Genomic DNA, 15,452 nt, shown 5'->3' with positions numbered 1-15,452 from the left:
GACTTATAACCGTTTATTAAATAATTGCAGATTTTAGACAAAATGCCTGATTAATCGACATATTTGCAGAAAGTTTTTTTAAATAATGTTTTTTATTACATTATGAACTAACGATTTTTTTTGTACAGCCCGCACACATGGCGATTTTTATTGACGAAAGTTGACGTCAAACGTGTTTATGACGTCACAGCACAATTGTATCCTAGCACCCATAGGGTCCTTTTTCTCCTTGTGGGTCACAAATGGTGGAAATCGTGGCTTTTGGGCTACATAACCACACCAAACTGCCCAGCCACACCCCCTTGTACCTATTCATGACGTCATTGAATAAATACCTTGATTTACTTACAATCTGTTGTCGGTTCTATGCTTCGGTTCTATGTCGGTTCTACTTATGTACGTCATCTTTTCGGGCAAGTCAACTGGTATGTACGTCATCTTTTCGGGCAAGTCAAATGGTATGTACGTCATCTTTTCGGGCAAGGCAAATGGTATGTACGTCATCTTTTCGGGAAAGTCAAATGGTATGTACGTCATCTTTTCGGGAAAGTCAAATGGTATGTACGTCATCTTTTCCGTCAAGTCAACTGGTATGTACGTCATCTTTTCGGGAAAGTCAAATGGTATGTACATCATCTTTTCGGGAAAGTCAAATGGTATGTACGTCATCTTTTCCGTCAAGTCAACTGGTATGTACGTCATCTTTTCGGGAAAGTCAAATGGTATGTACGTCATCTTTTCCGTCAAGTCAACTGGTATGTACGTCATCTTTTCGGGAAAGTCAAATGGTATGTACGTCATCTTTTCGGGCAAGTCAAATGGTATGTACGTCATCTTTTCGGGCAAGTCAAATGGTATGAATGTCATCTTGTCCGTCAAGTCAAATGGTATGTACGTCATCTTTTCGGGCAAGTTAAATGGCATGTACGTCATCTTTTCGGGCAAGTCAAATGGCATGTACGTCATCTTTCCGTCAAGTCAAATGGTATGTACGTCATCTTTTCGGGCAAGTCAACTGGTATGAATGTCATCTTTTCGGGCAAGTCAACTGGCATGTACATCATCTTTTCGGGGAAGTCAGCTGGTATGAATGTCATCTTTTCGGGCAAGTCAACTGGTATGTTCGTCATCTTTTCGGGCAAGTCAACTGGCATGTACATCATCTTTTCGGGCAAGTCAACTGGCATGTACATCATCTTTTCGGGAAGTCAACTGGTATGTACGTCATCTTTTCGGGGAAGTCAAATGGTATGTTCGTCATCTTTTCGGGCAAGTCAACTGGCATGTACGTCATATTTTCGGGGAAGTCAAATGGTATGTTCGTCATCTTTTCGGGCAAGTCAACTGGTATGTTCGTCATCTTTTCGGGCAAGTCAACTGGTATGTTCGTCATCTTTTCGGGCAAGTCAACTGACATGTACATCATCTTTTCGGGCAAGTCAAATGGTATGAATGTAAAAAAATTTCGGGCAAGTCAACTGACATGTACATCATCTTTTCGGGCAAGTCAATTGGCATGTACATCATCTTTTCGGGCAAGTCAAATGGTATGTACGTCATCTTTTCGGGCAAGTCAACTGGTATTCACGTCATCTTTTCGGGCAAGTCAACTGGTATGTTCGTCATCTTTTCGGGCAAGTCAAATGGTATGTACGTCATCTTTTCGGGCAAGTCAACTGGTATTCACGTCATCTTTTCGGGCAAGTCAACTGGTATTCACGTCATCTTTTCGGGCAAGTCAAATGGTATGTTCGTCATCTTTTCGGGCAAGTCAACTGGCATGTACGTCAACTTTTCGGGCAAGTCAAATGGTATGAATGTCATCTTTTCCGTCAAGTCAAATGGTATGAATGTCATCTTTTCGGGCAAGTCAACTGGTATTCACGTCATCTTTTCGGGCAAGTCAACTGGCATGTACATCATCTTTTCGGGGAAGTCAGCTGGTATGAATGTCATCTTTTCGGGCAAGTCAAATGGTATGAATGTCATCTTTTCCGTCAAGTCAAATGGTATGAATGTCATCTTTTCGGGCAAGTCAACTGGTATGTTCGTCATCTTTTCGGGCAAGTCAACTGACATGTACATCATCATTTCGGGCAAGTCAACTGACATGTACATCATCTTTTCGGGCTAGTTACTAGAAATCTACTTCACGTGTATAGTAAACAGCCTGGATGACACAATCTCAGTGTGTAGTGGAAGTGCTGCTATGCTCAAAAACCTTGTGAACATACACTCAATTTCAATTTAAAGCGCCGGAAAATAGTTTTTGACTGTTCATTTTGATTCTGTGTCAGCTGTTTGTACGAGGCTGCAAGTGCTGTTCACGTTATCAAAAGCAAATAAAACTTTGGTATGGATTTTGCACATTGAACTCCATGTGATCAATCTTTTAAAAAATTCATTGGATTTTGCGAGATTTGTGTTCAACTATAGCTACAAAACCATTTATTCTTTTATTTAAAAACATGAGCCTGATGTTTTAAGGAAAAACACCTTGCGACAATGAAATTGAGTTTTTGTTTCAGGTAGATGTTTTTTCATTCAGCAGACTGAAGCATAATCATTTTTTTCAAGAATTTTCCGGGACAAGTTATGTTTTTCGAAATTACGTCAGGCCCCCAGCCCAGAATATGAAATGATCTACGAAATACATCAAAACCAAAGCCTCCTTTGCCCAAGAATGGCAAGCCCAGAGGGGAGCAAGTACATTGTAAGATCTGCAGATGGCTTTACAAAATATAACCCAAGATCGACCGGGAGCTATGCTCGTACTCTAATGAACGGAAAGTTGAACTAGCCATCTCACGCCTCAGACTCGGTCGCAAAAAAACACTATGACAAGGTATGCCCATCTTGCAATCACCCTGAATCCATCATCCTCAATCCATTGCTCACTTGTTTCTGGCATGTCAAGGCCATGCCCAAGCCAAGCCCGGGGTTAAAACAAAAATTTGAAGGGGTGGGTTGGTGGGGTTTGGGGTCAGCCGAAATTGCAGAAGGCGACCTCTTAAACACAAAGAGCAACAACAACAATTGTACTCCAGACATTTAATGTCAAATCACACAAACTTGTCAATGACAATAACATTTTCTAGGACCATGTAATCTCTTAACACCATCGCAAAATATCATGCTGAAGCCAATGGTCGTATAAATAATATGGATCTGATTGATCATAACGGTATACATATTTACCCACAATATCACATCCAAAAAGTACATATCATAAGATATGTTTTAAATTTTGTCGTCAGGATATTAGATATTGCTCTCCTTGTTACTACCTCCAATTCCAGCTAAAAATGGGTCCTATTTTGGTCAAAAGTTTGTTCCCTCTGAAATGAGAGTGTCACGCGTTGCCACGAGTTGCGAACGGCGTGCACACCCGTGTTCAACGCGCGGGCACGTGGATGTCGTGGCGGACGAGTTCCACACGCGTTACCAACGGCGTGCACACGGGTGACGTCACGCTTTGCCCATGTGTGTGAGGGGAATGCACGTCTAGGCAGTGGTGTGCTAAGCACTTATATGAAAACAAACAACTGACGTCATATTATTGTAGTCATCAGCATACAGTTTGTTCATAAATCATAAATGCACCATATGTGTCGATGTTTATGCCTTATTTCCCCATCATATATACAATACTTAAATAACGAGAAACAACAAAGCATAACATTAAATATATGATCTTAATAATTTCCTTTACCGCTAATATAGGAATAACAATATTCATAATGCTTTTCAGGTAAACTTCAAATAGTGTCAACGATATGAATAATATATGCACTCTCTAAAAAGTAATAACGTTGTATGGTTGTACCCATATGATGCCGTCATACAGGTGTGAAACACAATATTGATGACATCATACAGGTGTACCTCACAATATTGATGACGTCATACAGGTCTTACCTCACAATATTGATGACGTCATACAGGACGTAAGTCGCACTATTGATGACATAATGCATACATGTATCCACGACAAACAGTTATATACAATAAGGTTTATTTCATTATTTTAAGAGCACCAATATGAAATTCAAGCGCTGAAAACATTGTACATGCTTCAGGAGTATTGTCTTGTACACTGTGACTATTTATTTTGACACAAAGGCAACACATTTTTTATCTCTTAAAAGATTCGACCAGTTGGAGTCAAACGGCACAGGAATTAAATAAAAATATTTAGTTTATTTTTTTTTATATTTTCCAAGTGATTTGATATTAAAAAACCTAGATACGTCTACAAAAATCAAACAAAAGTAACTGTCAATTTTTTTTTATAATAATGATTATGATAATAATAGATCAAATGGCTCTCATACAAAAAGAGTAAGAAAGGCCTGTTGTGACACGTATATGTCATTAAAAAAATAGTACATTTGAGCTGCACAATTAATTTTTTAAAATATCGACCTACCCCAGATAATTGGAATTCTTGACTCCCAACCTTTGTTAGAGTCACGTTTCATACGGTTAATCGAAGCATTACTATAACACGCACATATCGATAAAAACTATAAGGAGAACACTCTATATGGTATGAAATGAAGCGGCTTGAACCTTAGCGTCAGTTGCCTCAAGGTCAGCCGACATGTTGATTTATTCTCCAGTCATGTCTCTGTGATGATGAAGTAATGTACGCATCTGTAAGTTGTTGCGACCTGGATACACATCGCATCGCAACAGGATGTATCGCTACAACGCTGGAACGTTACAAATAATAATCCGGGAATGTGTTTTGTTTCAGAAGAGCTGAGAATTTACAATCCTGATCAAACCACTTGAAGCGTTATAAAATCATGTACATTGTCCGCAAGTGTCAGTGTTTCGTAAAGAGGACGGGGTGTGACTATTTGACAGTCCCTGCAAATGTTGTCCAAATATCTTAAACCCCACTTTGTCTGCTGGTTTGTTATGATTAACCCTATCAGCTCTTCATCTCACCCCTATACCCAAGACCCACCCCACCATGTCTTGGACTCTCACCTATACCCCAAACCCATCCTACCACCTCTTCGACTCTCACCTATACCCCAAACCCACCCTACCATCCCTTCAACTCTCTACTACACCCCTTCCAACGTATACATCTCACCAACACCCCACCCTCTACACGCCCCACCTATCCCACACCAACTCTCCAACTCTTCCTTATAATCCCACCCTACATCTCACCAACACCCCACCCTCTACACGCCCGACCTATCCCACACCAACTCTCCAACTCTTCCCTATAATCCCACCCTACATCTCACCAACACCCCACCCTCTACACGCCCCACCTATCCCACACCAACTCTCCAACTCTTCCCTATAATCCCACCCTACATCTCACCAACACCCCACCCTCTACACGCCCGACCTATCCCACACCAACTCTCCAACTCTTCCTTATAATCCCACCCTACATCTCAACAACACCCCACCCTCTACACGCCCCACCTATCCCACACCAACTCTCCAACTCTTCCCTATAATCCCACCCTACATTTCACCACCACACCGTCCTCTACACGCCCTACCTATCCCACACCAACTCTCCAACTCTTCCCTATAATCCCACCCTACATCTCACCAACACCCCACCCTCTACACACCCCACCTATCCCACACCAACTCTCCAACTCTTCCCTATAATCCCACCCTACATCTCATCAACACCCCACCCTCTACACGCCCCACCTATCCCACACCAACTCTCCAACTCTTGCTTATAATCCCACCCTACATCTCATCAACACCCCACCCTCTACACGCCCCACCTATCCCACACCAACTCTCCAACTCTTCCCTATAATCCCACCCTACATCTCACCAACACCCCACCCTCTACACGCCCGACCTATCCCACACCAACTCTCCAACTCTTCCTTATAATCCCACCCTACATTTCACCACCACACCGTCCTCTACACGCCCCACCTATCCCACACCAACTCTCCAACTCTTCCTTATAATCCCACCCTACATTTCACCACCACACCGTCCTCTACACGCCCCACCTATCCCACACCAACTCTCCAACTCTTCCTTATAATCCCACCCTACATTTCACCACCACACCGTCCTCTACACGCCCTACCTATCCCACACCAACTCTCCAACTCTTCCTTATAATCCCACCCTACATTTCACCACCACACCGTCCTCTACACGCCCCACCTATCCCACACCAACTCTCCAACTCTTCCTTATAATCCCACCCTACATTTCACCACCACACCGTCCTCTACACGCCCCACCTATCCCACACCAACTCTCCAACTCTTCCTTATAATCCCACCCTACATTTCACCACCACACCGTCCTCTACACGCCCTACCTATCCCACACCAACTCTCCAACTCTTCCTTATAATCCCACCCTACATTTCACCACCACACCGTCCTCTACACGCCCTACCTATCCCACACCAACTCTCCAACTCTTCCTTATAATCCCACCCTACATTTCACCACCACACCGTCCTCTACACGCCCCACCTATCCCACACCAACTCTCCAACTCTTCCTTATAATCCCACCCTACATTTCACCACCACACCGTCCTCTACACGCCCCACCTATCCCACACCAACTCTCCAACTCTTCCTTATAATCCCACCCTACATTTCACCACCACACCGTCCTCTACACGCCCCACCTATCCCACACCAACTCTCCAACTCTTCCTTATAATCCCACCCTACATTTCACCACCACACCGTCCTCTACACGCCCTACCTATCCCACACCAACTCTCCAACTCTTCCTTATAATCCCACCCTACATTTCACCACCACACCGTCCTCTACACGCCCCACCTATCCCACACCAACTCTTCCTTATAATCCCACCCTACATTTCACCAACACCCCACCCTCTACACGCCCCACCTATCCCACACCAACTCTCCAACTCTTCCTTATAATCCCACCCTACATCTCACCAACACCCCACCCTCTACACGCCCTACCTATCTCACACCAACTCTCCAACTCTTTCTTATAACCCTACCCCACAAACGACCTGTCCCTCGATGTTATCACTACCCCCTCCCCCTAAGCTACTTCAACGTCATCTCTCTCTGCATCAAACTCATCCTCCTCGTCTACCTCTGCGTCCTGGTACTGCTGGTACTCGGACACCAAGTCGTTCATGTTGGACTCGGCCTCAGTGAACTCCATCTCGTCCATGCCCTCGCCAGTGTACCAATGGAGGAAAGCCTTGCGTCTGAACATGGCTGTGAACTGCTCGGAGATGCGCTTGAACAGCTCCTGGATGGCGGTGCTATTGCCGATGAAGGTTGAAGACATCTTGAGACCCTTTGGCGGGATGTCGCAAACAGCCGTCTTGACGTTGTTGGGGATCCATTCGACGAAATAGCTGCTGTTCTTGTTCTGGACGTTGAGCATCTGCTCATCAACCTCCCTCATGGACATGCGGCCCCTGAATATGGCTGCTACGGTGAGGTAGCGGCCGTGGCGGGGGTCACAGGCAGCCATCATGTTCTTCGCATCAAACATCTGTGTCGTCAGTTCCGGTACAGTCAGAGCGCGATATGATTGGCTGTTTCTGGACGTAAGGGGAGCGAACCCTGGCATGAAGAAGTGCAAGCGAGGGAAGGGCACCATGTTGACGGCCAGTTTCCTCAGATCGGCGTTCAACTGACCAGGGAAGCGGAGGCACGTGGTCACTCCAGACATGGTGACTGACACCAGGTGGTTGAGGTCACCATACGTGGGCGTGGTCAACTTTAAAGTGTTGAAGCAGATGTCATAGAGAGCCTCGTTGTCGATGCAGTAGGTCTCGTCGGTGTTTTCCACCAGTTGATGAACTGAAAGTGTGGAGTTGTATGGCTCCACGACCGTGTCCGACACCTGAAACATATTCAACAACAACTGTACACAGTGCGTCATATTAAGCTAGTCCCATATTTCGTATTGATACCGTTTTCAAACATTTTAGAGAACCAGTTGTCGGACTTTCATTTTTTGGAAGCCTCGGTGGTGGAGTGAGTGAGTGAGTGAGTTGGGTTTAACGCCGCTTTTAACATTATTCCAGTTATATCACGGCGTGCCAGCTTAAGCCCGAAGTGATGCAGGTCTCAGACGTTTACCACTTCGGTGAAACCCACGAGCACGGGTATGGTGCTGACAAACCTAGAAACATAATTGGGGCGAACCGGGATTCGAACCCACAATCATTGGTTTCTGGCGTGCCGAAGGGACGCAACTCTGCACAGCGAATCGCGGCGCCTTAGACGACTGGGCCACCCGTGCTCCCTCGGTGGTGGAGTGGGTTAGATCCCTTTACTTGTGTGCTGGCGATCAGGTGCCTCACTCTGGACGGGACTCAACCCCAAAACGTACGAGAACCTGTACTTTACTGAGAAAGTGTTATCCCCGATATAACATTTTATTACATTTTCAGACATTGTTTCAAATATTACAAGGTGGTGAATTTTGATAAGCAGTTTAGAATCTGAAAACATGGCACTTTTTATGGATAACAACTTCTTTTATTCTTTATCAAGACGTTCAGAGCGACTTCTTGCTCCTTCATCAGGTGAATGCATGAAGTGCATAGAGTTAATATATATATGTTATATTTATACAACATAAGTTGGGATGATTGTACACAGATAACAATATACTGACGAAGCCAATGGAATTAACAGGAGAAGATTCAATTAAGTACACTGTAAGTGTATAGATGACAAGGTGCTGGCCATTGTGACAAAAGCAATAAAAAGGCAATCAATATGTCCATAGTAGCTGATGATGTGATTATAACCAGTGAAGTGTACACTGGGTAGGTATCTTGCCTTATTGCTTGTGTGGGCGGTCGGGTAGCCTAGTGGTTGAGGTGTTCGCTCGTTACGCCGAAGACCCGGATTTGATTCCCGATATGGGTACCATGAGTGAAACAAATTTCTGGTGTACCCCGCCGTGATATTGCTGGAATATTGTTAAAAGCGGCGTAAAATCATACTCACTCACTCATTTTTGCTTGCGTGACAAAGAATAAAAGAAGTTGCTATCCGTGAAAAGTGTCATGTATTGATGTTCTTCCAACTTCTACATGCCTATCAAAGACTTTACTTTCCCGCAAAAATAACGTGCAATTTTTATTCCACGTCTTAGAATCAGAATCGCGGAACATTGGATAACACGTACATTTTGTAACTATGACAACAACTTTACACTGATAATATTATTTATTCAAAGGGAAGAGCTGGGATAGAGCCGTGACGTGTGGCATTAAAACCCCTCCCTAAACAATAAGTATTCCTAAATGTTTTAAAGCCATTTTCAAAGAAACATAACACATATAGCCCAAATCTTAATTTGCCGCGAGTTTCTTCATATTGAATTAAACTAAATTATCACTAATTATTATTGTTATTTTGAAAATGGCTGCGATGTAGTTATATCTAATCATCGGCACTTTGTCACGAACTGTGAAATTTTAGTGAATGAGTGAGTGAGTGAGTGAGTGAGTGAGTGAGTGAGTGAGTGAATGGGCTGAACAGTATTGCAGCTGAGTTGGGGAGGAAAACCGAAAGTGGAGAAGATATATGGTGGTGAGAGACCAAGGCTCATAATCGAGGTAAATACGAACCCACTATCAGCTCATCTTCCCGAGGCAAGGGAGTTAACTAAAAAGTCCAGTTCTATCCTTGCGACTAACGGGGTCGGGTAGTCAGGCTCACTGACTTAGTTGATGCATGTCACCGTATCCCAATTGCGTGAATCGATGCTCATGATGACAATCAATGGATTGTCTGTTCCAGAATCGATAATTTACAGACCGCCGCCATACAGCTGGAATATTGCCGCGAGCGGCGTTAAACAAGAAACAAACAACTTTAAAGCGATTGTCGTTCGACCTCTGTGTCATTACTACAGTGCGAAAACGAGTTCTGTTTGAGGCGTTCGTTAAATGTTCAACAAAAGCCAGCATCAGCTTGCTTTGCGTCGTGAACATGGACTAAACTGCAATATTAATATGGTCCGGTTTCTCTCTGGCCTCAACCTTAACCCTGCAGCTCGTCAACTCACCGCCGCCCTCGTAATCCAGTATATAACTAGTTCTATTAAGATGAAAAGCTCTAACATCAAAATCGGTGTCGTATTCCGGCTTCCAAAACATACAGGAAGCTGTCAGAAAGCTGTTACCAGAGCGATGTTGAACTTTCATACTATCCATTTTCAGTGTTGCGGTCGAATGTGAACTGACACTATGAGGACACGGATCCATCTGGAGTTGTAGTGGTGGGAAGTGAGGTTTAACGTCGCGTCCAAGTTTATTGTACTTATATAGCGGCGTGCATGTACGTGTGTGTGTTTGTGTGGCTGCTTGTACTAGTCCGGACTGATGCCGATTTATAGTGCTCGCTCACTGAGATACCATGCCGCAGTTTAATATGAATGACCCACTTACTGGCTCCGAGCCGATCAGTCCTTGTTTTAGTCCTTAATGCCGAGCGCCAGACAAGTATCATCTTTTAACGTCTTTTTGATATGACGCGGCCGGGGATCGAACCCCGGACCTTCCGCTCCCCGGGCGGACGCTCTACCACTAGACCACGGAGGCGGTCTGGAGTTGTGGCATGCGTCTCTTCACTTGTACGCGTATCGTGAAAACAGACGTTTCCTTGTGCTGTCATCCTGCAATAAGGACGCCGCACCCGCTCTCGAGACACTCGGGGGATCGTCTCAAATGTTTAGTCGTATTCATATTCTCCGTCATATAGCTGGAATATTGCTGAGTGCGGCGTTCAGCAACGAACAATCAAACTAGTTCGGACTACATGTTAAATTTGCTGCAAAGGTGGCGTGTGAGTGTAATTAATCGAGTATGGACCAGACAAACCTGTGACTAAAGAATTAGCATCGATTTCCGTCATGACGCGCAGTCAGTCACGTCACCGACCCTGACCATCCAATCCACTTTGGTCGATACTGGAGACAAGCATGGGGTGTTGTGGACCTTAACGTAGACTGCATCTGCGGTCATCTTCTGACGAGAAATAGGGTTACTTAAGCCATACCGGCACCCTTCGAGCCATCTTCCGACGTCAAACGGTGAAACTGAAGCCATACCGGAACCCTACCAGCCATCCTCCGACGTCAAACGGTGAAACTGAAGCAATACCGGCACCCTACCAGCCATCCTCCGACGTCAAACAGTGTAACTGAAGACAAACCCGGCACCTTACGGGCCATCATCTCCAGACTTACCTTTGGGGACGGGACGACGGAGAATGTGTTCATGATCCTGTCTGGGTACTCCTCCCTGATCTTGCTGCAGATCAGCGTCCCCAAGCCGGAGCCAGTCCCCCCTCCTAGGGAGTGAGACAATTGGAACCCCTAAAACAACAAACAACCTGGTGTGAGTGTCACGGGAATTTTTTTGCGAAAATAGACCATTAAGTTTTGCAGATTGCAAATTGTCCACCTTACCAGTGCCTTCCAACAGATTGATGTTACGCTAAGACCGGCGTAAGTTTGTGTTAAACTGTAGGGCCTGTGACTAAAATGACTAGGTATTCAAAGTCTGGTCATATCCTATTTGTCAGGTATCCCATTTGTCAGATACCCCATTTGTCAGAAACCCCATTTGTCAGAAACCCCAGTTGTTTGATACAGTACTCCATTTGCCAGATATCGATACCTCATATGTCCGACACCCAAGTTGTCAGATACGCCAGTTGTTAGATACCCCATATGCCAGATACCCCATGTGTCCGATACCCCAGTTGTCAGATACCCTGTAGTTGTTAGACAGTGAAGCAGAGATGGCATGTCAAAACTTGTGAGTTACCTGTTGTTGTAAAGGATCAGGGATTGCGTTGTACAAAGCGATGTTAGCGCTAAGGTGATTGTAACTCTCATACCTGAACATACACTTACGACTGTCGTAGCGCTGAGGTGATCGTAGCTCCCATACCTGAACATAGACTTATGACAGTCGTAGCGCTAAGGTGATTGTAACTTCCATACCTGAACATACACTTACGACTGTCGTAGCGCTGAGGTGATCGTAGCTCCCATACCTGAACATAGACTTAAGACAGTCGTAGCGCTAAGGTGATCGTAACTCCCATACCTTAACATAGACTTATGACAGCCGTAGCGCTAAGGTGATTGTAACTCCCATACCTGAACATACACTTACGACAGTCGTAATGCTAAGGTGATCGTAACTCCCATACCTTAACATAGACTTATGACAGTCGTAGCGCTAAGTTGATCGTATCTCATATAACTTAACATAGACTTACGACAGTCGTAGCGCTGAGGTGATCGTAAGTCACATACCTTAACAGAGACTTACGACAGTCGTGTTGTTTTGTACAGCGGTACCCTGTCCTAATAGACTTTGTCCTCTTTACGCTTTAGATCAAATACATACAAATGTTTGAAGTTAATGGGTAGAGTAATTGATCTCCTCATTTGATCATGAAAACAACTTACCGTCTGAGTAAGTTCTTCTTTGATAGGCATTTAGAAGTTGGAGTTCTAAGTAAGGATAAGAGTTTATGGATGAACAACTTCTTTATTACAATTAATGCCCTTGATATTACGTATTGAGTGAGGTGAGGTGAAATTGGGTTTAACGTCGCGTCCAAGATTATTGCACTTATATAGCGACGTGCATGTACGTGTGAGTGTGTGTGGTTGCTTGTACTAGTCCGGGCTGATGCCGATTTATAGTGCTAGCTCACTGAGATACCATGCCGCAGTTTAACATGAATACCCCACTCAGACACAGTATACTGACTCCGAGCCGACCAGTCCCTGTTTTAGCCCCTTAATGCCGAGCGCCAGACAGGGTAACAACAAGTGCCATATTTTAACGTCTTTTGGTATGACGCGGCCGGGGATCGAACCCCAGACCTTCCGCTCTCCGGGCGGACGCTCTACCTCTAGACCACGGAGGCGGTCGTAAACGTATTGGGATGATAGAAATACCATCAATGGTGATAAGTTAAGAACATACAGGACTTTTTAATCAGACTTGACTGTTAAAAAAATTGTTTTTATACTTAGATATAAGGACCAACGCCGTGTTGTAGCTTTGTTCCGATGTGGAAGTTTTCCCCTTGCTGTAGAAACTGGGCGCTATTCTAAACCACCAACCCTACTGTGTGATAGAATTTGTAAATATTGAAGATTTACGATACGAGTTATTTTATGAAGCTTCAAATGTATCCAAAAGTTTTTATACCCTTGATGACATGCATATGTTATGTTTTATGTTGAAATCGGACGACTTACAGTATTGTTTATCTAAGACCCCTTTAGTAATGTAAAAACGATTATCATCTTTTGATGATAGAAAGAACATTGAAACAAATAATTCCTGCTACCCCACCTCATTAAATCCTCACCAAAACTCAAGAAAAACGTATTTTATGTACCTGTATGCAATCGCAGCTTTCCGCCTCTTTCCGGACAACATCGAGAACGCTATCCACCAGTTCGGCACCTTCCGTATAATGTCCCTTCGCCCAGTTGTTCCCTGCACCGCTGTGTCCGAAGATGAAGTTATCCGGTCGGAAAAGGTTTCCGAGAGGTCCGGACCGGATGGAATCCATTGTTCCTGGTTCGAGGTCGAGTAGAACGCATCTCGGGACGTACTTCCCTCCTTGGCCTTCCTTGTAGTAGACGTCTATCCGCTCCAACTGCTGGTCGGAGTCACCGTAGTAGGACCCGGATGCGTCAATTCCGTGTTCCGAGGAAATAACCTCCCAGAATTTGGTCCCGATCTGGTTTCCGCACTGACCCGCTTGGATGTGGAGTATCTCTCTCATGGTCGTGAAAATAAAACCCTTGACTGACGAGGATGATTTCGATTTCGGCTTCCCGTTTCTTACGGATGCTGTCTTCTAGGTTTCTAGATTAACTGTTTCTGAAGTTATCAAAATGGTTAGTAAAGTTTGTTTTAACACGAGAGTCAAAAGACGTTTTTGTCTTTTTGGGAGAAAGCGACTGACAGCCGTTACCTGTTCACGGAATGTCGGGGAATGCAATCAGCTCTTCCCTCTTTCACCTTTATGTCCTCGGAGCCGCTAGGCGTTTAAATATTCGCCATAGGCCACTGTGTTGCCAGGGCAGCCTCAACCTTTAGTCGTCTGTCGGTAAATGCTAAGGTCCAAATGTGGGTTTAAGACAGAAATATTTTAATTGCGACATTTTACTTTGGGGAGGGCGAAAGGTGAAACAGGGCGGTACGGTGTTTTGACACAGTCGTGTTTTTTTGATAGCCACGGTAATTATTGATATCACATCCTGATGTATATTACAGTAAACTACGGTTATAACGAACTCAAAGGGACTACTATTTTTAGTTCGTTATAACCGTAGTTCGTTATAAGCATATATACAGCATAACTACAGCACATAGTCGGGACTAAAAAGTAAGTTCGTTATATCCGCCAGTTCTTTATAAGCGTGTTTGTTATAACCGTGTTCGTTATAACCGTAGATTACTGTATGCACAATGTGGGCATCACCATAATCATGATAATCCTGTTCTGTTCTTATTAGGAACAGGTAATTATTTCAATTTACGATAAATCAATCAAATCTGTAATCATGATCACATGATATTGTTATCAATGATGTTCAATCACGAGATGTTTCATTAGCGTTCGACGTGAGAAAGTACAGCATATTTCATTGTGTGTTGTTTTTCTGACAAATGATTAGCTTGGTGTGGCATGATCGGAAACGGGTGACCGATTGTAAACTCATGCATTCCTGAGTATGGCTTTACGCCGCTTTTAGCAATATTCCAGAAATATCACGGCGGGGGACACCAGACATGGGATTCACACATTGTCGGGAATTGAACCTTTCGCGTGACGAGCGAACGCTTTAACCACCGGCCTAGCCGACTGTCCCCATTGATTCCGAAAACATGCAAGTTTGTTTGTTTGTTTGTTTGTTTGTTGTTGTTAAACGTCGCACTCAGCAATATTCCAGCTATGTGACGGTGGTCTGTAAATAATCGAGTCTGGACCAGACAATCCAGTGATTGAAATCATGAGCATCGATCCACGCAATTGAGATACGATGGCATGCATCAGCCAAGTCAGGGAGCTGACCACCTTATCCCGTTAGTCGCCTCTTACGACAAGCCTAGTCGCCTTTCACGGCAAGCATGGGTTGCTGAAGGCCTATTCTAACCTTACTCTTCGTCGGAGTAAGATGACACGTAACAACGGCCCCGATCTATTAAGTCACCTCTGGGGATCCATTCTAACCGGAATCCCCATGGAGCGAGTTAGGGCAGGGTTATTTACATTTGATTAATATTAAGTTTACTAAACTGAGTTGCCCATCACATTCGGGACGAGGCATAGCGACAGCGCATGCGTATATACGTTGAAGTAACTTCTGAGGCAAGAGGTTTATGGTCCACGGATATCACGACAGTGAAGATTCCGGG

At 44.3% G+C, this 15,452-nt stretch overlaps 1 protein-coding gene across 1 annotated transcript; it reads right to left on the bottom strand.

The window, feature by feature from the left end:
• Positions 1-6,996: 6,996 nt before the first annotated feature.
• Positions 6,997-14,010, bottom strand: LOC124151600 (tubulin beta chain-like). The gene is made up of 3 exons (XM_046524133.2): positions 13,420-14,010; positions 11,237-11,365; positions 6,997-7,870 (listed from the first exon to the last, which is right to left on the bottom strand). Exons 1-3 carry the CDS (start codon positions 13,810-13,812, stop codon positions 7,052-7,054), a joined length of 1,341 nt encoding a protein of 446 aa, XP_046380089.1. The 5' UTR covers positions 13,813-14,010; the 3' UTR covers positions 6,997-7,051.
• Positions 14,011-15,452: the final 1,442 nt, after the last annotated feature.

The sequence above is a fragment of the Haliotis rufescens genome, unplaced genomic scaffold (assembly GCF_023055435.1).
Source record: "Haliotis rufescens isolate VD_foot unplaced genomic scaffold, xgHalRufe1.0.p SCAF_33, whole genome shotgun sequence".
NCBI classification, from domain to species: Eukaryota; Metazoa; Mollusca; class Gastropoda; order Lepetellida; family Haliotidae; genus Haliotis; species Haliotis rufescens.
Note: the sequence above shows the minus strand (reverse complement) of the source record. Positions and strands in the feature narration are given on the sequence as shown.

What these genes read in the sequence shown, in the direction of transcription:
- LOC124151600 (XM_046524133.2), bottom strand. Translation starts at nt 13,812, where the DNA reads ATGAGAGAGATACTCCACATCCAAGCGGGTCAGTGCGGAAACCAGATC. An exon ending in AAAGCTGCGATTGCATACAG is followed by an intron (nt 11,366 to 13,419) that starts GTACATAAAATA and finishes TTGTTGTTTTAG; the next exon opens with GGGTTCCAATTGTCTCACTC. An exon ending in CCGTCGTCCCGTCCCCAAAG is followed by an intron (nt 7,871 to 11,236) that starts GTAAGTCTGGAG and finishes AATATGTTTCAG; the next exon opens with GTGTCGGACACGGTCGTGGA.